This window comes from Myxine glutinosa, chromosome 12, assembly GCF_964187855.1.
Source record: "Myxine glutinosa chromosome 12, kmMyxGlut1.1, whole genome shotgun sequence".
NCBI lineage: Eukaryota > Metazoa > Chordata > Myxini > Myxiniformes > Myxinidae > Myxine > Myxine glutinosa.
The window spans coordinates 36,867,501-36,893,699 of NC_136272.1; the positions used below are offsets into that span (position 1 = coordinate 36,867,501).

Genomic DNA, 26,199 nt, shown 5'->3' on the forward strand with positions numbered 1-26,199 from the left:
GGGGTTTCTTGCATGCACAGCTCGTTTCAAATCCCCCCACAACATCTCAATGGGATTTAGATCCGGGCTTTGACTTGGGCGTTCCAGAACCCTCCATTTCTTTCTTTCCAGCCATTCCTTGGTGGATTTACTGGTATGTTTAGGGTCAATGTCATGTTGCAAGGTCCACCTTCGGTTGAGCTTCAACTTTCCGACAGATGGCCTCACATTATCCTCAAGCACCCTCTGGTACAATGAAGAAATCATAGTGGATTCTATGATGGTGAGCTGCCCAAGCCCTGATGCAGCAAAGCTGCCCCAAACCATAATATTTCCACCACCATGCTTTAGAGTTGGTATCAGGTTCTTGTGGTCAAATGCTGTCTTTGGTTTTCGCCAAACATGTCTTCTGGACATGAAGACATGTTTGGCTGTGGCCAAATAGCTCTACCTTTGACTCATCTGTCCAGAGCACATTGTTCCAGAAGTGCTGGTCTTTGCCGAGGTGTTCATTGGCAAACTTTATTCTTGCCCTGATGTTCTTTTTGGACAGCAAAGGTTTCCTCCTGGCACACCTCCCATGTAGATCAAATTTGTGCAGCCTCTTTCTAATGGTAGACTCACGCACTTTGACATCAACAGTGGCAAGAGCTACCTGTAGGTCCCGTGATGACATTCTGGGGTTCTTAGAAACTTCTTTCAGCATCTTGCGGTCTGCTCTCGGGTTGAACTTGCTGGGGCGGCCTGGCCAGAACAAGTTGGCAGTTGTTTGGAATCTTCTCCACTTGTAGATGATCTTCCGGACAGTCGAATGATTGATTTCAAATTGTTTGGAGATCTTTTTAAATCCCTGCCCAGACTCGTGGGCATCTATAACCTTCTTTCTGAAGGCCTCAGAGAGCTCTTTTGATCTAGGCATGGTGACGCCACACACTTCAACAACAAAGAGCAAACCAAACTAAATGTCTGAGGTTTAAATAAGACAGGTTCCTCCAAGATCCTCTCTGACGATGCTCTAATCATTTGCACCTGAGCTGGTGCACCTGATTCTAATTTTAGGTATTTGAAGTAGTGATAAATGTAGGGGTGTACTTACTTTTTCCACATGCGAAATTTGCATTTATGTTTATTATAAATTGTACAATGGACTACAAAATGTAAATGTTTCATGATATTTGTTATATTATATCACCTTCATCTATCAATATTGTTGAAATGAAGATCAAATAGCTGTATGTTTAAAATATGTTGAAAAAGTCAAAACTTTACATGGGGTGTACTTACTTTTTCACGTGACTGCATGTCCCCTTATTTTACAAATTAATTTACCATTGCTTGGTTTGTAAGGAACCATGACATTGTTTCTGCAAGAGCACAACAGTGCACCATTTCTATCTTGAGTCAGTGAGACATAAATAAATGAATAAATAAAAATTTTGTATGCTGAATCGAGGCTCGTGAAAGAGCTAACATTTATTTCACAAACAAATCAACCAGACAAACAAAATATATAAAAAGAGGGAGCGGAAGACAAGATGGGGAGAGAAGGGGAAGCACACAAACATAACATTTGAGAGCAGGCAGATGTGTGGGAGGGAGAGGGCTTGGGGGGAGGAGGCGTGGGAAGGGGGGTGGGAGAAGTATAAAACACAAGGACACCAAGCGATAATTCGCCCACTGTCTCTCCTTCTCAGAAAACACCGTATAATAATATATTGTTGCGAATATGGAATTTGACCTCCATATCCGCTTGTAAATATTCCCCTATCTTCTCCGATACTCCCCAACTCTCCCCTTACCCCATTCCCTAGTCCCATTGTCTGTAAACAACACCCATTAGAGCCGATCTTCCCCTTCATTCCCCCATTAAATGTCGTGCCCAGGTCCCCCGCACCACACGTAGACAATTATAGGACATCTTGCTAGTTATTCTTAATCTATGTCAGTTAAGGACTTGTTTCCATTAATTATGACTCTTCGTTGCACCAGAATGTGATTATATGGCACCTGTTAGGAAGTTTAGGACCTCCCCATACCTCTCCGCATCTCTTCCCCATGAAGAAGCGCCAACTACAACAACAACAACAAAAGAGGGGGGCGGCGCGGTGACGGCATGGGGAGTGGGCGTCCTCCTTCCGGCTCGGTTAGCCGCCATTGACCACGCGCTCCACGGGGTTACCACGAAGGGGCTCCCTGTCGGCCCCTCGTCAAGGGCGGAGCCGGTAACCCCCGCACCCAATGAGAAGCCATGGGCCGATGCCATCTGGGGCGGCGCTAACGAGCCGAGGGCGTGTCACTCCCCGCCGGATATACGCGGCCCCGCGCCGGACGTGACGTCAGATGCGCCCCGAGCTTGGAAGGACAAGACGCCACCCTCCCGAGCGCTGAGCGACCTCCCCGGCATCTCCACCAAAGTCGCGACCCACGAGCGCTGAGCGACCTCCCCGGCATCTCCACCAAAGTCGCGACCCACGAGCGCTGAGCGACCTCCCCGCATCTGCTGGACACCAACGTACGCGATTCTGTCCCTGAGCCAGGTGCACCTGAGCCATCGACTGCCGCTTTCCTGGCCATCAAACCCCGTGTGAGTGAGCCTTGTCCCGTTTATCTGTGGTCTGTCTAGGGTTAATATAAGAGTGTGTCTAAGTGCCCACCTTCCTATGTTTCCCTCTTGTCCCTGTAATCTAACCTTTTCCGCCTTAATATAACCTCCTCCGGAGGTCTTGAGAACTGAACCCCTGGTGTCGTATTGTGTGATTGTAACCCAGCCGGGTGTCTTCTCTTTCCTATTGAGCCAGCGTAGCGCGATTAGTTAACATTCGGGCACAATCGGGTAACTTGTACGGATACGGCGGCCATCCCGCTCGGCCCACCATACCATCAAAGTCGTATCTGTAACAATTGGTGTCGAGGAGTGGGATTGGACCCGGAGCGCGTTTACGCGCTCGAAATTATAACAGCGAAATTTGATTGTGTTTTACAAAAAAATAAAAATAAAAACCCGAATTTTGAAAGTCGCGCTATGGCGGATCAAGACGGCTGGGGTCCGGTAAAGGAGAGTGAGGTAGGGTCGGTCCAGGACCAAATTGAGGGACATGAGGAGAGCGAAGCAGTGAGGGCGGCAGGTTCGCAAAATAGCGCCGTCACGCACGAAGTAGCGGGCGCGCAAAATGGCGCGCTCGCTCACGTGGTTGAAGGGTCCCAAAATAGCGTCGCCGCGGAGGGCGAGCCTGCGGTGGCGGCTGGGGACGCTGGGCAAACCGGGTTTGACCTCAGATTATTCTTGACCCAACTGAATGCAAAAATGGATAGGATGGAGGGCCAAATGAGGGTTAATAGTGAGCGATTAGAGGGCCAAATGGGGGTAATGGGAAACCAAATGGGGGTAATGAGGGACGAAGCGAGGGGTACCGGTGAGAAGTTAGACAATAATTTTGAGGAGTTAGACAAGAAAATTGGGAAGTTAGACAAAAATTTTGAGGGGTTAGACAATGGGATAAAAGAGGTGAGAAATGGGTTAGAGGGGGTAGAAAATAGAATGGCTGCCCAGGAGAATCAGATAGAGGGAGTGAAAACTGGGTTAACGGGGGTAGAAAACAGAATGGCCGCTCAAGAGAATCAAATGGAAGGGATGCAAAAAGGGTTAGAGGGGTTAGAAAACAGTATGGAAGGCAAATTGAGGGACATGAGGGACCAAGCGGAAAGGGAAGTTAACCAAATGGGGCAGCAGATAGAGGGGGTCAGAATGGGGGTAGAAACCAAACTGGATGCTCACAGGGAGGAAATGGAGCAGATGAGGGTGGCATCTGGGCAGGAGATGCAAGTGATGGGAGAGGAGATCAGAAGAGGAGTGAGTGAGGAGGTCGGAGGAGTGCGCGAGGAGGTGAGGCACTGTAAGGAGCACATGGAGAAGGAGGTGAGAAAGGGGACTGTAAAGTTACAAGGGGGCATAGAGGACCTGACGCAGGAGGTGGAGCAGCTGACGGTGGGACAGACGGAGTTAGTGGAGCAGGTTCAAAGGAACACTGCGGTATTAGGAGGTTTAAAGGCGACACAGAAAGAACTAAAAGATGACTTGGTAGCGACGAAGAGGGAATGTCAGATGGTACGTGAGGGACTGACAACGAGGTTGGACGAGGTGATAGAGGTAATGGAGACGAAGGACCGGCAGGTGAGGACGCACATGGAAACGGTCAAGGTAGCCTTGGAGGACGAGCTTGAGGAGACGTACCGGGGAATAAAAGAAGTGAAGCACAAATTAGAAAAAGTGGAAGAAGGGATGAGCGAAATTAAGAAGCGACGGAGAGGGGATAAGAAAGAAATAAAAGAGGAGATAAAAGAATTGGTCCAAAGTCTGTGTTTGGATCGTGATGATGTGCTCATTAACCGGATGAGGGATTCGCAGGTGATGGAGGAGAAGCGAAGAGGAAGAGGACCCGGTGTAAGTGGTGACCAATATGGTCGTGCGTATGATGCGCCAGGGGATTTAATAAGCTTGGGGGTCGAGATAGACCCGGGTGTTCGTGAGAGGCCGTTGGTGAAGTGTGCGACAGGTCTGGTGTGCGAAAAAGGAGGTGTGCAAGAAAGTCCGACTCTGGGGTGTGTGAGGAAAAAGTGCGTGCCAAGGAGTGAGTGTGCTGGCGAGAGTGAGTCGGTCGTAGCGCGTGTGCGAGGGAGCACATGGAAGCGCGGTGTGGTAAGTGTTACAGAGGGTGTGACGGGAGAGTGTGCGCAGGAGTGTGCGCGAGAAAGGTGTGTGACGGACAGGTGCATGAGGAAAGAGTGCGCTGTCAGAAGTAAGGAAGAGTGTCCACCTGTGGTGAGTGTTACAGAGGGTGTAACGGGAGAGTGTGCGCGAGAAAGGTGTGTGACGGACAGGTGCATGGGGAAAGAGTGTGCTGTCAAGAGTAAGGGTGAGTGCGCTGTCAAGAATGGAGGTGAAAGTAGTGAGAGTGACATGGAGCGTGAGTTAGTTGTGACAGGTGAGCGAGGATGTACACCTGGGATGGAAGGATGCACACCTGGAATGGTAGAGCGTGAGTGGGAATGCACGCTGGAGTTGGTGGTGAGGCACGTGGTTGGGTGTGCGAATGAGAGCACACCTGTGATTGTCACAGAGGAGGTGACCGAGGAGGGGGCGCGAAGAGGTGTATTGGTGAGGTGTGCGAGCAACGAATGTGTGCCAAAGTGTTCGGTGGTCAGGTGTGTGTCCAAGGCTGTGAGTGGAATGGGTGTACCTGGGTGTGTAAGGAAGGGTACGAGGAGCATGGGCACAGCTGGATGTGTGAGAAAGGAGCGGGCTGCGGGGTGTAAGCGTCCAGGTGAAGCATCGACGTTAGACGGGATAGAGTTTAGAACGACTTATAGCCGAATCGGGCCCTCGGTGCGTGCTGGGCCTCGCTTTGAACGGCCGCGTCCGTGCTCCACTAGGCGGAGCTGGCAGCCCGATAGAAAGGGTCGTCATGGCGACCACTTTTTGGTGAGACGTGCCGGCAGGTCTAGATCGGGGCATTGGATGGCTCCACGCCGAGGTGGTGTGTGGGATCTCGGCACGGGTAAGCCCCCGTCCCTGCACCGAGTGCCGGACGCATCCAGCCGCTGGCACAAAACAACCAGCATCCATTGCTTGGCTTTACGAAGCCGGGCTTTGGACAGGGATTGGCGCACCGAGAGGTATTAGTGAGTCGACTGGGTGATGAGGTTAGTGTTTTGGACCCCAAATTAGAGAAAAACAAAATTTGATGATTGGCAAAGGATTGGCAGTAGTGATTGGCAGATGATGGGCAGTGATTGGCAAATTTTTAATTTGTTGAAATTTGATGTGAAAAATTGGTAGTGAGAGACCCCCGATGTGGTGGGATGGCAAATCCACCATCCTTCCCATGTGGGGGGCAAAGGAGCAATAGTTTATGGGGTGTATGGCAGTGAAAACTAGCCCGGGTGGGTTAGGTTATATTGATAGGGCCCTAGAAGATGACAGTAGGTAACGTGAAGTTTAGTTAGTGACTGATACCTGTAGTGGGGACGCAGGTAGATTAGTATGGATGATAATGACGAGGGAGCGCCATAGTTTAAAGGGACGACTGGGAAGCGCAAGTGTCAGAAGGGAGTAGTTAGCTGAGATGATGCTGCGTGTGTGTGAGGATTGAACAGGTGTGATTGCACAGGTGTGCAACTGGACAGGTGTGTGGAGCAGTGTATGAGTAGTGAGTGTTGTGGATCAGCGCGAATGCGCTTGGGGAGAGAAGGGTGCAGGTGGCACCAGGTGTGAGAGCACAGGTGTGCAAGTACAGGTGTGTGGAGAGAGTTGGAGTAAGTGGTATGGAGTGGTGTGCGTGGTGCGAAGGTGTGGATGGGGGAAGAGTGGACCCCTTTCACGAGTACCCGGGGCGGGTAGTGTAAGTGTTAGGTAGAGGGTACAGGTAAATTGTGGTTGGATATTGGCATTTGTGGTGCGGTTGCAGAATGGTGTTGTGGATGGGTGCATTAGTGTTGTGGAAATGGCTGGGCGTGTAGCCTGTTAGTGTGTGTAGTTGGTTGGGCACTCCACCACTGTGAGGATGTCGGCCAGGTGAGGCCGCAGGTGGGCTCTGGGAGCCGGTAGAGTTGTGGATGGGGCCCGAGGATCCGGAGGACGGACCCGGGTAGCCCAGTGCCAGAGAGGGCACCGAGTGGGGAGAGTGCCAGAGGGCCTTCCCCAGGTAGTTAGGTTAGGGCAAGGAGCAGGTAAGCTCGGAGGCAACTGCAGTGGTGGAGGTGTGCAGGTGGGTAGACCCGCTGGGAGAGGTACACGTCGCAGCCCAGAAATTGTGCGAGGGCACCGGGAGATGAATCGGGGGAGTGAGACCCCAAATTGAAGAGCACCACAGTTTGGCCAATGGGAATTGGTTTTTAGAACCCATAGTGTAAGAGGGCCAATGGGTTGGCCGGAGAAAGACCCCGGGTAGTGTAAAGTTGTTAAAGTCATTTAGGAAATAGTTAGGATTGATGAACCTGTCGCACCATACGCAGCCACTTACCTGTGGTGATGATGATGACTCCACACCTGTGTTTTCTTTGTTTGTGTTGCAGAAATGAGAATTGCTGTTGGATTTGTGAGACGCATCACGACGTGGATGAGACATTGGGGTGATTCCATCTCTCCCTCCCTAGGAGGGACTGATGATGAATTGGTGATGGCAAATTATGATGTTGAGTTGGAGATGGCAAATTTTGATGAGAGTTGAAAATGGCAAATTTGATTGGTTAGGAGGGAGAGAAGACGAATTTGGTATATGGGAGGAACGGGGAAGACAGTAGGGATGTTTGTCGATTTGTAAAGTAGATGTTTATGGGTAGTGTTGTGTTTTGTTGATACAGTAAGGGGTAAGGGAGGGGCCATGTAGGTTACCTGGTGGGGGGGGCGTACGGTAGGAACGTACCTGTCTCACCTGGTTCCCATGTGCCCCCAGTGTGCATCACCTTGCATTGCGTGCACTTTTGCGCCCGTACCACCTTGCTCACTTGTCTTGTTTTTGTCTCCCACCTCCGAGGATCTGGCTTTGGGGTAGAGAGAGAGGAGAGAGAGGTGCTGGCGACGCAGTTGTGGGCCTGCACTTTCGCTGCTTGCTGCCGGGATCGATACACCATATGGACCGCAATGTTTGTGGCCACCCACGATGGACCGCAGTTCGTTTGCGGCCAAGCACCACCCGGGGATGGACCTATGGGTCAACGTGGCACCTATGCCATACAGGTGAACCACTTTTAAGTAACACCAAGTGCACCACAAGAAGAGCAAGAGACACCTGCAGGGTTAGGGGTTGTCGAATTTATTTTTATTCCAATGAACAATGGTGACTGCACCGATTGGTGGTGGGGTGGTGCTTTTGATGCGCGGGAAGGGTGCTCTGCACGTTATTAAAGGCCGTCGGCCACAGAGCACTCGTGGGTTGGTGTATCGATGTTGGCAAGCGCGCTCTCTCTATGCATAACATCTGCATGTGTTCCTCCAAAGACAGGTCCTGGATCGTAGTGTAAATAGCAGCGTAGTCTTGTAAATAATGCTCCCTACCGGCTGTATGTTTAGTTTGAGAATTCTTTCCGGATTCGGTTATCCTGTGGGTGTGTTTCTGTGAGGAGAAGGGTGCAACGTCGCAGGGGGACATATTTACTCATTTGTGAATATCTGTAAAACTGTCGCACTCAGGGTAGAGTTAATAGTAGAGGGAACTACATTGCGTGCCACACTAAAGTAGGTAAAAATTTATCGGGTCGGGACGCCCCGAGGGTAGAGAAGGGTGCAATGTTGCGAATATGGAATTTGACCTCCATATCCGCTTGTAAATATTCCCCTATCTTCTCCGATACTCCCCAACTCTCCCCTTACCCCATTCCCTAGTCCCATTGTCTGTAAACAACACCCATTAGAGCCGATCTTCCCCTTCATTCCCCCATTAAATGTCGTGCCCAGGTCCCCCGCACCACACGTAGACAATTATAGGACATCTTGCTAGTTATTCTTAATCTATGTCAGTTAAGGACTTGTTTCCATTAATTATGACTCTTCGTTGCACCAGAATGTGATTATATGGCACCTGTTAGGAAGTTTAGGACCTCCCCATACCTCTCCGCATCTCTTCCCCATGAAGAAGCGCCAACTACAACAACAACAACAAAAGAGGGGGGCGGCGCGGTGACGGCATGGGGAGTGGGCGTCCTCCTTCCGGCTCGGTTAGCCGCCATTGACCACGCGCTCCACGGGGTTACCACGAAGGGGCTCCCTGTCGGCCCCTCGTCAAGGGCGGAGCCGGTAACCCCCGCACCCAATGAGAAGCCATGGGCCGATGCCATCTGGGGCGGCGCTAACGAGCCGAGGGCGTGTCACTCCCCGCCGGATATACGCGGCCCCGCGCCGGACGTGACGTCAGATGCGCCCCGAGCTTGGAAGGACAAGACGCCACCCTCCCGAGCGCTGAGCGACCTCCCCGGCATCTCCACCAAAGTCGCGACCCACGAGCGCTGAGCGACCTCCCCGGCATCTCCACCAAAGTCGCGACCCACGAGCGCTGAGCGACCTCCCCGCATCTGCTGGACACCAACGTACGCGATTCTGTCCCTGAGCCAGGTGCACCTGAGCCATCGACTGCCGCTTTCCTGGCCATCAAACCCCGTGTGAGTGAGCCTTGTCCCGTTTATCTGTGGTCTGTCTAGGGTTAATATAAGAGTGTGTCTAAGTGCCCACCTTCCTATGTTTCCCTCTTGTCCCTGTAATCTAACCTTTTCCGCCTTAATATAACCTCCTCCGGAGGTCTTGAGAACTGAACCCCTGGTGTCGTATTGTGTGATTGTAACCCAGCCGGGTGTCTTCTCTTTCCTATTGAGCCAGCGTAGCGCGATTAGTTAACATTCGGGCACAATCGGGTAACTTGTACGGATACGGCGGCCATCCCGCTCGGCCCACCATACCATCAAAGTCGTATCTGTAACAATATTGTAGCGACCCATGGGTCCCCCAAGCAAGACCGGCATCAGAATCTCCTTGCTCCAGCCGGTGACGTCACCGGCGGGGATCCACGGCGCCAGAGTGGCTGGTCACGTGACCGCCAAAGCGTGCCGCGCGTGCGGGTATAATGAGCTACATCTGTGGATCACGTGACCACCGAAGCACGCCTCGCTTGAGAGGCGTGGCTTTCGGTTTTGGTTTCGGTTTTGCTTTATAAGGCAGCCCGATAAACGGGCTTTTTAGTGTTCCCGAGTTGGTTTTACGAATAAACATCTTCTCGGACGAGTTTGTGCCTTGCCATCCTTTTATCCGTATTCTGCTGGAGTGCGGACTCCTTCACTGGTGACCCCGACATTTTCGGCCATCGCGGTGAGGCACGGCATCGAGCATCACATCCCCACTACGGGCCCGCCGGTGTACGCCCGGGCTCGCCGTCTCGACCCCGCCAAACTCGCCGTCGCCAAGGCCGAGTTCACGGCGCTGGAGCGCCTCGGCATCGTACGGCGCTCCGGCAGCGCCTGGGCCTCGCCGTTGCTCCCGAAGCCGGGGGGCGGATGGCGGCCATGCGGCGACTACCACCGCCTCAACGACGCCACTACCCCCGACAGGTACCCCGTCCCGCACATCCAGGATTTTTCCGCCCGGTTGGCAGGGCGGACCATTTTTTCCAAAGTGGACCTGATTCGGGGGTACCACCAGGTGCCCGTCCGCCCGGCCGACATCCCGAAGACGGCCGTGATCACACCTTTCGGCCTCTTTGAGTTCCTCCGGATGCCCTTCGGCCTCAAAAACGCGGCGCAGGCGTTCCAGCGCCTGATGGACGGCGTGCTGCGCAACCTGCCGTTCCTCTTCACCTACCTGGACGACATCCTCGTCGCCAGCACGTCCAGAGCCGAGCACCTCCTCCACCTCCGGACGCTCTTCGGCCGCCTCAGCGAGCACGGCTTGATTGTCAACCTGGCCAAATGTCACTTTGGTGCGGCGACGATCGACCTTTTGGGCCACCGCATCACCCGGCACGGCGCTGTGCCGCTGCCGGCCAAAGTCGAGGCCATCGCCGCTTTCCCGCGCCCCCGCTCCGTCAAGGCGCTGCAGGAGTTCCTCGGGATGGTGAACTTCTACCACCGCTTCGTGCCCTGAGCGGCGCAACTCATGCGGCCCTTGTACGCCGCCCTCCGAGGCCAGCCGGCGAAGCACGACGTCGTCTGGTCCACGGACATGGACGCGGCTTTTGCCGGCGCGAAACGGGCCCTCGCCAACGCCACGCTGCTGGCACACCCGGTACCCCATGCCCCCATCGCCCTCACCACGGACGCCTCCGACTACGCCGTGGGCGCGGTCCATGAGCAATGGGTGAACGGGGCCTGGCAGCCGCTCGCGTTCTTCAGCCGGCAACTCCTGCCCAACGAGCTGAAGTACAGCACGTTCGACCGCGAGCTCCTCGGGCTGTACCTGGCCGTCCGCCATTTTCGCCACCTCCTGGAGGGCCGCCCATTCACGGCCTTTATCGACCACAAGCCATTGATTTTCGCAATGGCCAGGGTCACGGAGCCGTGGTCGGCCCGCCAGCAGCGCCACCTCTCCGCCGTGTCGGAATACACCACGGACATCCGGCACGGCGCCGGGAAAGACAACACCGTGGCCGACTGCCTTTCTCGGGCCGGCGCCAACGCCGTCCACCTCGGCGTGGATTTCGCCCTGATGGCGACGGACCAGACCACCGACGGCACGGTGCAGGAGCTCAGGGTGGCAGACACGGGCCTCCGCTTGGCTGACGTCCCCTTCGCGGGCACGGTCCTGCTTTGCGACGTCTCCCAGGGCCGACCGCGCCCCGTCGTGCCGGTCTCCTGGCGGCGCCGCATTTTCGCTTCCCTCCACGACCTCTCGCACCCAGGCCGGAAGGCGTCCCAGAAGCTGGTGTCGGCACGCTTCGTCTGGCACGGGTTGCGACGAGACGTCCGCGACTGGGCCACCGCCTGCACAGCCTGCCAGCGGGCCAAGGTCCACCGTCACACCCAGGCCCCGCTGGCACCTTTCACCGTGCCCGAGCGGCGTTTCGACCACGTCCACGTGGACCTGGTGGGTCCCCTGCCCCCATCGCGGGGGTTCACCCACCTGCTCACCATGGAGGACAGGACCACCAGGTGGCCGGAGGCCGTGCCCCTCACCTCCACCACCACCGCCGACGTGGCACAGGCGTTCATCGCCACCTGGGTCGTGCGCTTCGGCACACCGGCGGACATCTCGTCCGACCGCGGCCCACAGTTCACGTCCGAACTTTGGGGCGCGGTCGCCCGCTCGTTGGGAGTCACTCTGCACCGCACCACGGCCTACCACCCCCAAGCCAACGGGTTGTGTGAGCGGTTTCACCGCTCCATGATGGCCGCACTCATGGCCGGCCTCCAGGACGACGGGTGGGCCGACCGGCTCCCGTGGGTCCTTTTGGGCCTCCGCACGGCCCCCAAGGAGGACCTCCAGGCGTCCACTGCCGAGCTGGTGTACGGCCAGACTCTCCGCGTCCCGGGCGAGTTCGTGCCCGACGCCACCAGCCGCTGGTCCGCCGCGCGCCAGCGCACGGATTTCCAGGAGGCCGCCCAACGTTTCGCCCCGGTGCCAACGTCCCGCCACGGCGACCCCCACTCCTACGTCCCCCCAGCACGCCGCACGGCGGAGTACGTCTTTGTGCGCCACGACGCGCACCGGGGGCCGCTCCGGCCACCTTACGACGGACCCTTCCGGGTCCTACGCCGGGACAACAAGTCCTTCATCGTCAGCATAAGCGGCCGGGCGGACCGGATCTCGCTGGACCGCCTCAAACCGGCCCACATGGATGTTGGCCAGCCGCCACGGCTGGCTCTGCCACCGCGGCGCGGCCGCCCCCCATCCACTACACCCCCCGTCCGACCATCCAGCACCACACCGGACCCCCCCCCCCCCACCCCCCGCGACCGGCCAGGGGTCGTTTCGGTCGGGTCATCCGGACCCCCCTCAGGTTGACCTCCCTGGACCAAGTCCATTCTGGGGGGGCGTGTGTAGCGACCCATGGGTCCCCCAAGCAAGACCGGCATCAGAATCTCCTTGCTCCAGCCGGTGACGTCACCGGCGGGGATCCACGGCGCCAGAGTGGCTGGTCACGTGACCGCCAAAGCGTGCGGCGCGTGCGAATATAATGAGCTACACCTGTGGATCACGTGACCACCGAAGCGCGCCTCGCTTGAGAGGCGTGGCTTTCGGTTTCGGTTTCTGGTTTTGCTTTATAAGGCAGCCCGATAAACGGGCTTTTTAGTGTTCCCGAATTGGTTTTACGAATAAACATCTTCTCGGACGAGTTTGTGCCTTGCCATCCTTTATTCGTATTCTGCTGGAGTCCGGACTCCTTCAACATATTGCTTATAATTCCTCCGACAGCCACACTCCCTGGGGGTTAAAAACCCGATCAAAATCCATGTCGGAGTCAAACCACCGTCCGCTGGGGGTTAAAAGGGCTAAAATCCTGTTGAAAATCCATGTCTGAGTCAAAGCCACACCCCTCCCGGGGGACAAAAGGGCTAAAACATTGTTCAAAACCCGTGTCCGAGTCAAACCCACATCCCCTGGGGGTTAAAAGGGCTAAAACCCTGTTCAAAATCCATGTCAGAGTCAAACCCACATCCCCTGGGGTTAAAAAGCAGTCAAAAACCCGTGTCCGAGTCAAACCCACATCCCCTGGGGGTTAAAAGGGCTAAAACCCTGTTCAAAATCCATGTCAGAGTCAAAGTCACATCCCCTGGGGGTTAAAACCGATCAAAACGCCAATTAAACTCGGTGGAGACGTGGTCGAATGGTCTAAGCCGGTAGTTGCACGGTCAGATTCGAAAGAACCTGGTCCCGTGTGGAGGTTCGATCCCCGCCGTTGCCGAGACTGGACATGAGGCACCGTGGGCTTCAGTGGTGAGATGAGGCCTTTCGGATAATTGTTCAGTTACAGCAAATGAGCTAAGATTAGCCCACGTGAGGTTCCCACCATTTTTAATTTTTCACTGGAAACCGCATTAATACATTTTAATTCTTCCACTCATGCGTTCATTGCTGTGACGTCAGCTTCCCCTCGTCGTCAATGTTTTTTTAAAAGAGCCTTTAAAGAATATTATTAATCCTTCAGGAATTATCTTTTCGGTTATATAATCGATGGAGAATCCGGGAAGGTAAAAATAAAATAAAATATCAGTTTCCTTCCGAAGAACTTAGAACGAAAAGTCTGAATCTCAAACGGAATGCTCTGTGAATATGCCACTTTCTAAAGCTTATACACCGCTCCAATAGTGTCCGGAAGGGTTGTGTGCACACTTTTTACAGGTTCTTTTATATGTTGCTGATCAGGAACAGTGTAAATGTACTCGTAATTTAACGTCATGAGTTTTACCCAAACCGACCAATCCCCTCAATCCTCATCCGTAGGCTACGTCACTTCCTCTCCTCCCGGCTCCCGTTGCCCATTTGTCGTCACCCCGAACCTGTCGGCGGATGTATTTGTTTTCCAATTCGGTCTTCGACTTCTTGTTGTGATATTTATCGGTACTTTAGAGTATTTTGAAATGTAGGATTCGATTCTGATTTGTTTCATTCGTAAACAGGGTGAAGAATGAAGAAAATAACTTGTCAACATCAATCAAAATCAACATAAATTGTCAACATCAATCAAAATCAACATAAATTGTCAACTTGTGTTTGGTCAGTAAAATCAGGAAGTCGTGCCATGTGGGGAATGTCGAGTCGCGGGAAGTGATTGAGGAGATCGACCTTGAAATATCATGGATAGGGAATAGAGCTTCCATGAGAATGTGGCAGTTCAACCAAACACTTGGGCTAATCAAACGATCCTTTGTGAGTCTGGATGGAGGAATCTGTTGGAGTCTGGCAACATTCCCTGGATTCGGGACATTGATGAAGTCGAGAAGGTCCAGAGACGAGCTACAAGTACAAGGATGATTCCCACCCTCCGTGAACTTTCCTGTCCGGAGAGACTCCGACATTTCAATATGTTTTCTCTCTTCCCCGGAATGTTGTGGATGCTCAATTTGTTGAAGCTTTCAAACAGGGCCCAGACAAGGTTTGGTGGGATGAGCGTTTTCAATTGCACTGATCGTCAACCAATCATGAGCACTCCATCCTGCACCAACCACCAAATTAACCAAGTACTATCTATTGTGCAGACCAGAAGATCTGCAGGACTACCTTCACTTCCCCAGACAAGATGATGATGATGAAGAAAAAGAGGGAGGTTACGAGCAGGGGTCGGAAGGTTATTAGGTGGGGGAAGTGCAGGGAGTACAAGAAGAGCGTGGGGGTCAGGTATGAGCAACTTGGTGAAGAAGTGGAAGGTTCAGAGGAGTTGAAGTATGGAGAGGCGTTTAAGGGAATTGCAGAAGTGTTGTGTGGAAGGACGCCAGGAAAGGGGGCATCTTCCAGGGATAGAAACCAGGTATGGTGGACACAGGAAGTGGTGAAGGTAGTTGGTGAAAAGAAGGAGATTTGGAAGAGGATAGAGAACATCAAGAATAGAAGGAGGCAACCGGATGTGGGATTGCTGCACTTGTATGGGCAGAAAAAGAAAGTAGCAACAAGAGAGCTGTGAATAAGGTGACAATGATATGGAAGAGGAGGTGTACACTGTACAACAAGTTGGAAGAGGATGGTGGGAGGAAGATGGTCTATAAAGTGGCTTGTGATAGCGGTGAGGATAGCAAGGACATGAAGGGGGGCAGTGATTACTGATGGAGGTGGGAGGCCAGTGACATAGAGGTGTGCACTATTGAAGGTGTGGGGAGGATATTTCAAACAGCTGTTGAACTGGGAAGGAAGAAACAGGGAGATGGAGCTACTGAGTTATGTGGAGGGAAAAGTGGAGTTGGTGGAGATCATGGAAGAAGAAGTGCAGATGGCATTGAAGAGGCTGAAAAAGGGAAGAGCGCCAGACAGTGATGAGGTGAGTACTCAGATGATTGTTGCAGCAGGAGAAGTCGGCGTCAGGTGAACGAAGTTGTTGAACGAAGTGAACGAAGAGATGGGTCAATTCCAGAGGAGTGGACGACAGGGTTAATTGTGCCGATATGGAAGGGGAAGGGGGATGTCCAAGGGAATGAAGGGAAGAGTTCAGGTTGGTACTGGGATGTTGGAGGAGTTAAGTGTGAACATGAGTTTGAGGCAAGTTCTCCACCCACTCATGTTTATCATGGTGATGGAGCTGCAAAGCAGGACAACATGAAAGATATTGTGGGGAGGATATTGTTTGCGGACAATCTGGTTGTTGTGGTGGAGTGTGCGGGAGATGCAGGAAGGTGAGCATCCATGTGGTATTTACCCGATTTCTAATTTTGTATGTTTATGACTTTTGCATTTTTAGCTGTCAGCTCTCTACCTTTTTTTTTTTTTTACCTCTGCCACCGAAGGTGGATCATGTTCACATGAGGTGATGTTTTCACCCCTGTTTGTTTGTTTGTGAACAAAATATCTCAAAACGTTGTGGATGGATTTGGATGAAAGTTGGAGGACAGGTTGGGTGTCTGACAAGGACAAATATATTCGATTTTGGTGAAGATATGAATTTGGATTCAGATATGAGTATTATTTAATTTTAAAGTGATTCTTCACCATTGAGAGATCGGCCGAAATGTGTTGTACAGGGTGATCAAAAAGTCACTGTGCACCTGTATTTCTCTAGTTACTTGTAGGTGCACAGGGACCTTTTGATCACCCTGTATAACATGATGTTTCAAAAAGTTGTGGACGACTTGTGACAAAACTTGTTGGATGAGTTGGTTAGGCGACAAGAACAAGCTGATTCGATGTTGGGTCAGGTCCGGATCCAGATCTGACCTATCGGAGGGATGCAAAACGTAAACTGTTCACCTTGGCCGAGGTATGCTCTCTGGTTTATAAGTGACATTCTAGTTTGTAAATGGTGTAGTCCAAACTTTATAGACGTACTCACATTGCAATGGTACAGCACTATACATACTTTATAGACGATCTAACATTCTAGTTCGTACACAAGGTTTAATGTGTTTTGTGGCCCCGCCTCTATCAGGCTGATTGACAGCCGTTGTTCCACCCACCCCTCTTTATTACTTCATTTCCCAAAGCGTAAATATGCAGTTGCAGCTACCTTTCGTGAAATCATCTCATGTTATGAAAATGTTGAGGTGTCATGGACGTTCTCACTGTAAAATACTGTTACGTTTGTGGAGTAGAGGATGAATTACCATAGCACAGGTAGGATTGTATGGGGATATCATGGACCGTGGACACGTAGGGCACAACTCGATGTAGTAAGTCGGGAAACTGGAGCCTCATGTTGTTTATGTGTCGTCAGACGGGGGTTTTTTTTACAACTTCAACAAGGCCGGTCATACAACTCACGTCAACAATAACAACAACCATCCATGAGCCAACCATAACCGGCATAACTGCCGACAGAACCCAGAACATTCCCGATCGGGCTAAACCCCACCTCCAAAGGAATCGTAACTGGTAGGCCACGCCCTGAGCTTCGTCATTGGTCAAGCAAGACCATCAGGTGTTTTGAGAGAGCTCGGCGATTGGACAGAGTGATGTCAGAGCTCGAAGGTTCGAGAGCAGGAAGAAGAAGACTCTCTCTCAGTCTGGTCTTTATTCTCGGTCGGTCGCTTTTGGTGCTGGCTCTTCTGGCTCAGTGCGCTGGTGCTGAGAGAGAGTAGTGTGGAACTTTTGCGATCGTGAGGAAGAGGTATTAGTAGCGGTTTGTGGGGCTCTTGGTGCTTCGGATGGAGTGGTGACCAAAAGAGGACCGCCCGCACGAGTTACCTCACGTACATGGGGCTGTGGAGAGCGACTCTGCGCCATTGCTAGTGCGTTTCCCACACGAGTGGCTTCGGGCCACATTGTACTGCCGACTTCATTCAATGATCCTGTTGAGCAAGCTGAGTGCTGGCCGACCAGAGAAAACAATTTATTTTATCTTATCATTCCCCTGTTATGTATTTGTGTCTGAATGGAGACGTCTCGAAGTAGGATTTATTTTACCCCAACATTCATTTTATTGCCGTGCTTTATTTCATGACATTAATTATTGTGGCGTTTATTTAATTTGTTGTGTGTTTATTTGTCCGTGGGCCCGATAATAAACCTGTGTGGCTTTTGTCTGAGGTAAGCGCTTTGGTTCCCTCACTTGAGCGTGACGGACCAACCGCCAGTTTCGGCTACACGTCTCGGAATTGAGGACCGTTACGGCTATTCGTCATCCAGCGGCGTTAACTGCCGGGCTGACAGGACAATACAGTAAATTAGGTTTGAACAAAGTACTGAGCTTAACACACTTTTGAGTCACTGTCTAAAAAGAGTGATGGCAACACTGATATGAATGGGATTGCCAAAATCAGAGGTTAGGTGGGTGGAAGGGAAAGAAGGGAAGAGTTTTGTTTGGTCCTAGGATGTCTGAGGAGTTTAGTGTGAACATCGGTTTGAGGCAAGGAAACACTCTCAGCCCACTCATGTTTTACTTATTTATTTATTTTTTTTGTATTCTAGGTCGAGGCTCATATAAGAGCTAAAAAGTTTGGAAGTGTTTATGGTGGTGATGGAGCTGGTAAGCAGGAAAGTAAACATGAAAGATAATCTGCCGAGGATATTGTATGTGGACAATCTGGCTGTTGTGGTGGAGAATATGCAGGATAGGCTGGAAGTACTGGGGGAGTGGAAGGAGGCATTTGGGAAACATGGACTGAAGATGAGTATGGGGAAGACTGAGGTGATGCTGGTCAGGCTGCAGAGAAAATAAATGAATATCAGGTTAAAAGGAAGGACATCAAACAGTGAAATAGGTTTGAGTATCTGTGGGGAATAGTGACCCGGAGTGGTAATTCCGAGGAAGAGATGTGGAGGATTCAAGTGGGTAAAAATGCATGGAGGAGGGTGGAGGGAGTAATGGCAGACAGAAGATATGAAGGAGATTGAAAGGGAAGGTTCTGATGTCATGTGTAATTCCGGCCTACCTTTACGGTCTGGAGATGGTGGCACTGATAGAGACAACAACAGAAGCTGCAGGTTAGCGAAAGCAACTTAACTGGGTCAGGAGGATTGTGGGAGTGAAGAGGGTGGAAAGTAGGAGGATGGATAAACTGAGGGAGGAGGTTGGTGTACAGATGAGCTTGACGGGGAGGACATTTGGTGTAGATGGGAGAAGAGAGAATGGCACAGAGAGCGGATGGGTTGAAGGAGCAATGTAGGAGGAAAAGAGGTCGACTACGGTTGAGATGGGAGGATTGTGTAAAGAGATATATCGGTAAGGTGGGGGCTGTTGGAGAGTGGAGTAAGAAAGAGTTGGCTTAGGACAGAGGAGTGGAGGAGGATCGTGGTAAAGGCAGAGTAGGAGCTTGGTGCCTCTGGACCTCACCCCTTATAAAGGGAAGAGGAGGAGAAGAAGTCCATTGTCTTTGAGTTAAATCAGTATGCAAAAATTCATCTTCATAGCCCACCTCGAAAGTACTAAACATTTATATGGATGAGTTCGTGATTATAAAGAGCTTTGCATGTATGAGATATGTGTACATCTATATGTGTGCAGTGCCTTCACAAAGTAAGTATTCACATCCCCTGACTTTTTCACATTTTCTTGTGTTACAGCCTGAATTTAAAATTGATTCGATTGAAAAAGATTTTGTCGCTGATCTACACATAATAATACCCCATAATGTCAAAGTGAAATTTTACTTTTAGAATTTTTTTCAAAATAATTAAAAATGAAAAGCTGAAAAGTCTCGAGTCAATAAGTATTCAAACCCATTGCTATGACATTCCAAATTAGGTTCAGGTGCATCCAATTTCCCATGATCATCCTTGAGATGTCTCTACAACTTGACTGGAGTGCACCTGTGGCCAATTCAATCGATTGGGCGTGATTTAGAAAGAAACACGCCTTCTATATAAGGTTCAACAGTTGTCAGTTCATTTCAGAGCAGAAACTACCATTAAATCCAAGGAAATGTCCGTAGAAGTCCGAGATAGCATTGTGAGGAGGCATAGATCTGGAAGGGTATAAAACAATTAATAGAGTGTTGAGAGCTCCCAAGAGCAACAGTGAGCTCCATCATTAGGAAATGAAAAGAACTACCCAGACTCTTCCTAGCGCTGGCCATCCGACCAAACTGAACAACCGGGTAAGAAGGACTTTGGTCAGGGAAGTGTCCAAGAACCCACTGACCACTCTGACAAAACTACAGAGTTCCTTCGCTGAGATGGGAGAACGTGCCGGAAGGACAACAGTCTCTGCAGCACTTCAAAAACTAGGCTTTATGGGAGAGTGGCCAGAAGGAGACCACTGCTGAGAAAAAGGCATATGGCAGCACACCAGGAGTTTGCAAAAAGGCACGTGAAAGACTGAGGCCATGAGGCAAAATATTATGTGGTCTGATGAGACGATAATTGAGCTCTTTGGCCTGTATGCAAAGCACTATGTCTGGCAGAAACCAAGCACAGAGTATCTACACAGAGTATAGTAACCCATCTAGCACCATCCCTATCGTGAAGCATGGTGGTGGTAGCATCATGCTCTGGAGATGCTTTTCGGCACCAGAAACTGGGAGACTTGTAAGGCGAGATGGAACAATGAATAGAGCCAAATACAGGCAAATCGTAGAGAAGAACCTGCTTCAGAGTGCAAAAGACCTTAGTGGTGAAGATTTATGTTCCAACAGGACAATGACCCCAAGCATACAGCCAAAGCAACACTGGAATGTCTTCAGAAAAGAACGTGAAAGTCCTTGAGTGGCCCAGCGATAGCCCAGAGTTGAATCCCATTAAGAATACGTGGAAAGACTTGAATATTGCTGTTCACCAACGCTCCCCATCCAACTTGACAGAGCTTGAGCAAATCTGTAAGGTAGAATGGGAGAAACTCCCCATATCCAGATGTGCAAAGCTGATACAGACATACCCAAGAGACTCAAAGCTGTAATCGCTGTCAAAGGCACTTCTATGAAGTATTGGCTCAGGGGGCTGAATACTTCTGCAAATTAGATATTTCTGTATTTCATTTGTAATAATTTTGTAAAAATCCCCCCCCAAAAAAAGAATTCCACTTTGACATTATGGGGTATTTATTATGTGTAGATCAGTGATAAAAAAAAAATCTAAATTTTAATCTATTTTAAATTCACACTGTAACAAAACAAATTGCGAAACAAGTCAAGGGGTGTGAATACTTTCGGAAGACACTATAACTTGAATTATCATCATCAAATATTCACTGCAAATCCTGTAAAACAATGCAACTTAGTGAATTTCCAGGGAATTTCTGTAGAGACAGCTATGTTTGTGTACGACTGGCAGTGAAACCACAGGCTATTTGCAGCCAAACTAGTGGACTGCAGTTCAATGATAATTGTCAATCAGGCTACAAACAGTACAAAGGTGTTATGCAAATTAGCCACTACTCTTAGCAGACCATATGGCTAGAATACAAAAATACTTTTCCTGTACGCAGGTCTCACCGCATGGTATAAAGTAATTTCCCATCGTCAAAGATCCGCAGAAGCTTGTTGGGTGTCGTCATGTTGTGTGCCACGGACTTCTTGCCATTGTAGAAGAAGGTGTCCGGTGTCCATATTTTGCTTGCCATCATGTTGTTGAGTGGCAACGTCCCCTTAGGTCCTTCAAACTTCAACCGTTCATCCATCCAACTTTGCCGGAAGAACATGTCAATCGTGTATTCCTGCCGTAATGGGAGGCAAGCCACTGCATGATTATATCAAGGTTTGGAACATTGGTTATATCGTGTGTAATTTTCATGGAGGAGGCTGTACAAATAAATCCTTTTTTTCTTTTTTTTTGGTATACTGAATCGAGGCTCGTGAAAGAGCTAACATTTATTTCACAAACAAATCAACCAGACAAACAAAATATACAAAAAGAGGGAGCGGAAGACAAGATGGGGAGAGAAGGGGAAGCACACAACCACAACATTTGAGAGCAGGGAGAAGTGTGGGAGGGAGAGGGCTTGGGGGCAGGAGGCGTGGGAAGGGGAGGGGGGGGGGAATTTAGTAAAAGGATTTAGTAAAAGGGTACCATCGGTAGACTTTAAAATGAACTACAAGGGCAGTAGAAGCCAGTGGATAAATTAGTACAGTATGAGGCATTTGAACCCTGATATTCCCCTTATAATTAGCAACGCATATGTGCCCAGATACAAGTGGTAAACAGGCCCACACATATAAGGGTTTATGCGTGATAACTGACATTGACGAAGCTACACCACTTTATTCCAGGCTCTGATAAGGGGACATGTCAATAACATTGTTGTCAACATTTTATCATATCATCACTTTGTATCACATCTCACTATTTTTTACGATAGGTAACCATCCTGTTAATGTTGAAGACCTGACAGATCTGGCTATTACATTGATGACGAGGTATATGTCAGTGCACTTCCTCCAAACAGAAATAAAAGCTTCTTCCAAATGTCACCCCTAATTGCATATTCTAAAACAAAAGCAATGTTGAGTTATTGACTTTGCCATCAAAGGTGGATGGAGGTTATGTTTTCACCCCCTTTCTGTCTGTCTGTCTGTATGTGAACAGGATATCTCAAAAAGTTGTGGACGGATTCAGACAAAATTTGGTGGAGAGGTTGGGTATGTGACAAGGACGAATTGATTAGATTTTGGTGAAGATCCGGATTCGGATCCGACTACTATAATTTTAAAGTGGTTCTTCACCATTCTGTGATAGGGCCAAAAACGATATATAGCACGATGTCTCAAAACGTTATGAACGGATTCGGACAAACTTGGTGGACTGGTTGGGTGTGTGACAAGGATGAATCGATTCGATTTTGGTGAAGCTCGGAGAGTTTTTTTTAAATTCTTAAATGATTCTTCGATTACCATTGAGTGTTAGCATGATATTTCCAGAACTTGTCGATGGATTATGACTAAACTAGGTGGGTGAGTTGGTTAAGCGACAAACTGATTAGATTTTGGTTAAGGTCTGAATCCATATCCGGCCTACCAGTGGATACAAAACATAAACTCTTCAGCCTGGTGGAGGTATGTGCTCCACATAGTGCTGTTTTAGTTCCTTTTGTTTTACGATCACTCTGGGAACTTTTTCACCATGGTAACACGCTTCACTGAAATTATACTACTTATTTAAAGGCCACATTTATTTCCATCTTCTAATGGAGGTTGTCCATTGAAAGATTTGGCCCAATTCTTTCACAAACTGGCAGGTCAGTTCTGACGTTCGATTTAATGTGGCCACTCTAATTCATAATTAGTTCAGGATGTTGGCAATAACTCAGGTACTCTTCACAAGACACTGTCGAAGCTGGGATGCGATGATGTCAGATGGGTGATGAGCTGTGCTCGGTTTCTGCCAGATGTAGCATTTTGCATTCAGGCCAAAGAGTTCAATTTTCGTCTCATTAGACCACATAATATTTTGCCTCATGCTCTCAGTCTTTCACACGCCTTTTTGCAAATTCCAGCATGTGCCTTTTTCTCAGAAGTGTCTTCCATCCGGCAATTCTCCCATAAAGCCTGGATTTGTGAAGTGCTGCAGAAACTAATGCTGGCAGACGGGACAATCGACTTAACAACCAAAGTCGGAGGTTGAAATCTGTGATGCGCAAGTTTGAGAATTTAGTCTGATCAGGGGTCAAACCCAGACTAGATAGTTTCAACAATGGATGAAATCATTGGGATATTGATTGAGGTGTGTTAACCGCCATGGGAAGTAAGGAGAAGGTGACGTTTTGGGTGTTAACCCTTCAGAACAAAATGTTCTTCATTCGAGATAGTTGAAAGACAAGTTCACTTCCATTACATCATCCCATTAGACTCATGGTTTCACCAAGAGAATATAAGGATTCATCTCAAATCACTCCCATGTCAGTCTAAATATAATGTCTAGCATTTTTACAAAAGTGCTTTCCATTTACGTCATAGCCATCTCAACAGGCCATGACACTGACAAAAGGATAATAAAAACGGTGCAAAAAAACTAAAATGACCGATACTGACACAAACCAATTCTGTCACCAAAACTTACCATTTCTGTGTCAGACACAGGCCCGAAACTCGTCACATAGATGTTGGTTTGCACCTCGGTGACATTCTCTGTCAAAAAAAGAAACAAAAAAAGCCTCTGCCAATTCTGAACATTCAGCATAAAACACACAGACCTTAGTATAAGGATAGAAGGAGTAAGCACTGTGGGGGTTATGGTCATAATAGCGACGTCATTGAAACCGTCTTCTGGGGTGTTTGAATGCCCAAAGACGAAGATAGAATACACCGTGTAATAGTGTCTGTAGTGAGAAAATTTGCAGTTTATCCCATGCCAACAAGGCAACGCAAAAACACGCGTGGATAGCTTTGTAAACTTCCTTCGGATTCCCAGCAAATTTGGAATGATGTGATCAGCGTATGTTGCACCCTATTAGAAGTCGTTTTGCTTCACATAATCCAACAAGAAAGAGCAATCGGAGATTACAGACCCTCGCCCAGATGTGTTTTTGGTGTTTCTTTAAGGCTTTTGTGTTAAAACAAATATGGCGGCCGAACCAAGTGACCGATAACATCATCATTACTTTTTTCCACCAATTTATGCCTAGATGACGCTCAAGAAATTTCATCTTGATCGGATGAAATTTTGTGCTTGTCGAATTATGACATCATAATGGAGGCACCTATGACATCATCATTAACATATTGTATTCCCCATGGAGAGTTCTTTACAATGAGCCATGTCTCAATTTTTTTGATGCAGCGCTTTCGGAGATATAGAGGGGCAAAGTTTTTCCAATATGGCGCCTGTACCACATGACCGTTGACGTTATAATTAACATTAAGAAATTATACAGTACAAGGTGCACCTGTGGTGAAAATTGCCTGTCAATCGGACCAACAGTTGCAGAGAAAAACATATTTATTCTGTGTGGACAAAGACAGACAGAAAAACAGACAGACAAACAGACTCAAATGCAATACCCTCTCTTCTGGCAAGGATAATTAGCACGTATGTGAAGGAATTAGGAAACAACTTTTTTTTCATATACGTATACATTATGTCGGTTGGGTAGGAGCATACACTGTATAGATTTAGGTAGATCTGCATAGGTAGGTGCTCGACTGTCGTGATAGGGAATCTTGATGCAATAAGTTCTGTAGCCAGAATGTTGGATTAAGCTTGTGTCTTCGTCCCCGCCATGAGGGGGGTGGGGCTTGTTAACTAGCATAGGGATTATGCTAATTCCATTGTATGCAGTCCCCTCTGTGATCATTCCGGTGTCCCTTATGGCAACACATCACATACATTAGTTAGGCCCAATAGCGCACCACATTAATTAAATCCCCCCTCACAATGACTGACCGGAAGAACAAACAGCAAGCGACCACGCACGGGCTGACAACACCGGCAGGGTAGCAAACAGCATGCAAGGCAGGCTGAGGCCACGCCCACTTCACGCGTAATTGGTCAAAAGGGTTACGATGGGAAGATCGCACCATGGGGTAAGAAGCTGGCCACTGATTGGTGGAGGGAAGGTGGAAGGAAGTGGCAGACTGATTGGCGAGCAACCGATGGCATGAGACAGAAGTGACGCGGCCATTGGTGGAGAGAGCGCTGGCGTCACACCACGGCCAGTAAAACCACTGACTGGCCGACATTTGCTTCTTCTCGTCCCTGGATCCATCCTGCCTTGACCTCCTTGCCTTTCTCTCCCATTTGGACATCTTCCCTTTCAATCCGCAAATTGCCTGCTTTACGACGGACGGACGTTGGAGAAACGTTGGAGCGCCGTGGATTCTCCTCCCTGGCATTCACGTGCGAGCAAGGCTTGCCACTGAGCGGGCGAGACCGGCGCGAGCGAGGCACTCAGTGAGGCCTGCCGGAGCACGAACGGGGGCGAAACGAGCCCTACTTCCCGCCAACATCAGAGCAGTGGTCGGACGATGAGCTCGGAAGCCGACGATTCCTGATGGATGCTACACCATCAGACAGATAAGCTCGCATCACACAAACACAACGTTTTCTTTCAATTATCCTCCCCATTTGTCTTGTAGTTGAAGTCTGTGTGGGAGCACCCCATTATAGGGGTTTAGTTTTTACCGGCGCGTCCATTGTTCTCGGGTTCCGTCAAATAAACGTGTTCTTTTTGTACATAATTCCGTTTTCGTTCGTGAGTTAATTCCCATAGGGTGAAGACGCCGGCACGCGCGGACCGTGAGGTAAATCTCGCCGCTTCTTCTTCCTCTTGCTTTCCTCCCCCACGCATATGTATAGCGAAATCCGCCATTGACCCGAACGCCTCAAAGTTTACCGGCGCGTCCATTGTTCTCGGGTTCCGTCAAATAAACGTGTTCTTTTTGTACATAATTCCGTTTTCGTTCGTGAGTTAATTCCCATAGGGTGAAGACGCCGGCGCGCGTGGACCGTGAGGTAAATCTCGCCGCTTCTTCTTCCTCTTGCTTTCCTCCCCCACGCATATGTATAGCGAAATCCGCCATTGACCCGAACGCCTCAAAGTAAGCTCGTTTCCATCCGTGATTTCCCCGGTCTTAACCGAGGGGGTCACGCAACAATATATAGAAATTTCCTTTGGTATCTCTATTAATGTAATCATCCAACTTCAACAAACAAATTCCTCCATTGGTGTTTCACAAAAGGGTGATTCTTCAATGTGTGTGCCTTCCCTCGGATGGATGTTAAACTGGACGTCA

General features: G+C 49.7%; 1 protein-coding gene across 1 annotated transcript in view; it reads right to left on the reverse strand.

The window, feature by feature from the left end:
• LOC137437955 (gamma-aminobutyric acid receptor subunit alpha-2-like) overlaps positions 1-26,199 on the reverse strand; it is a 373,866-nt gene that overhangs the window by 236,364 nt on the left and 111,303 nt on the right. The window contains exons 3-4 of the mRNA XM_068132744.2: positions 23,528-23,595; positions 20,968-21,188 (exon numbers count right to left, since the gene is read on the reverse strand). Coding sequence (XP_067988845.1) covers positions 20,968-21,188; positions 23,528-23,595 — 289 coding nt within the window. The remainder of the gene's footprint in view (positions 1-20,967; positions 21,189-23,527; positions 23,596-26,199) is intronic.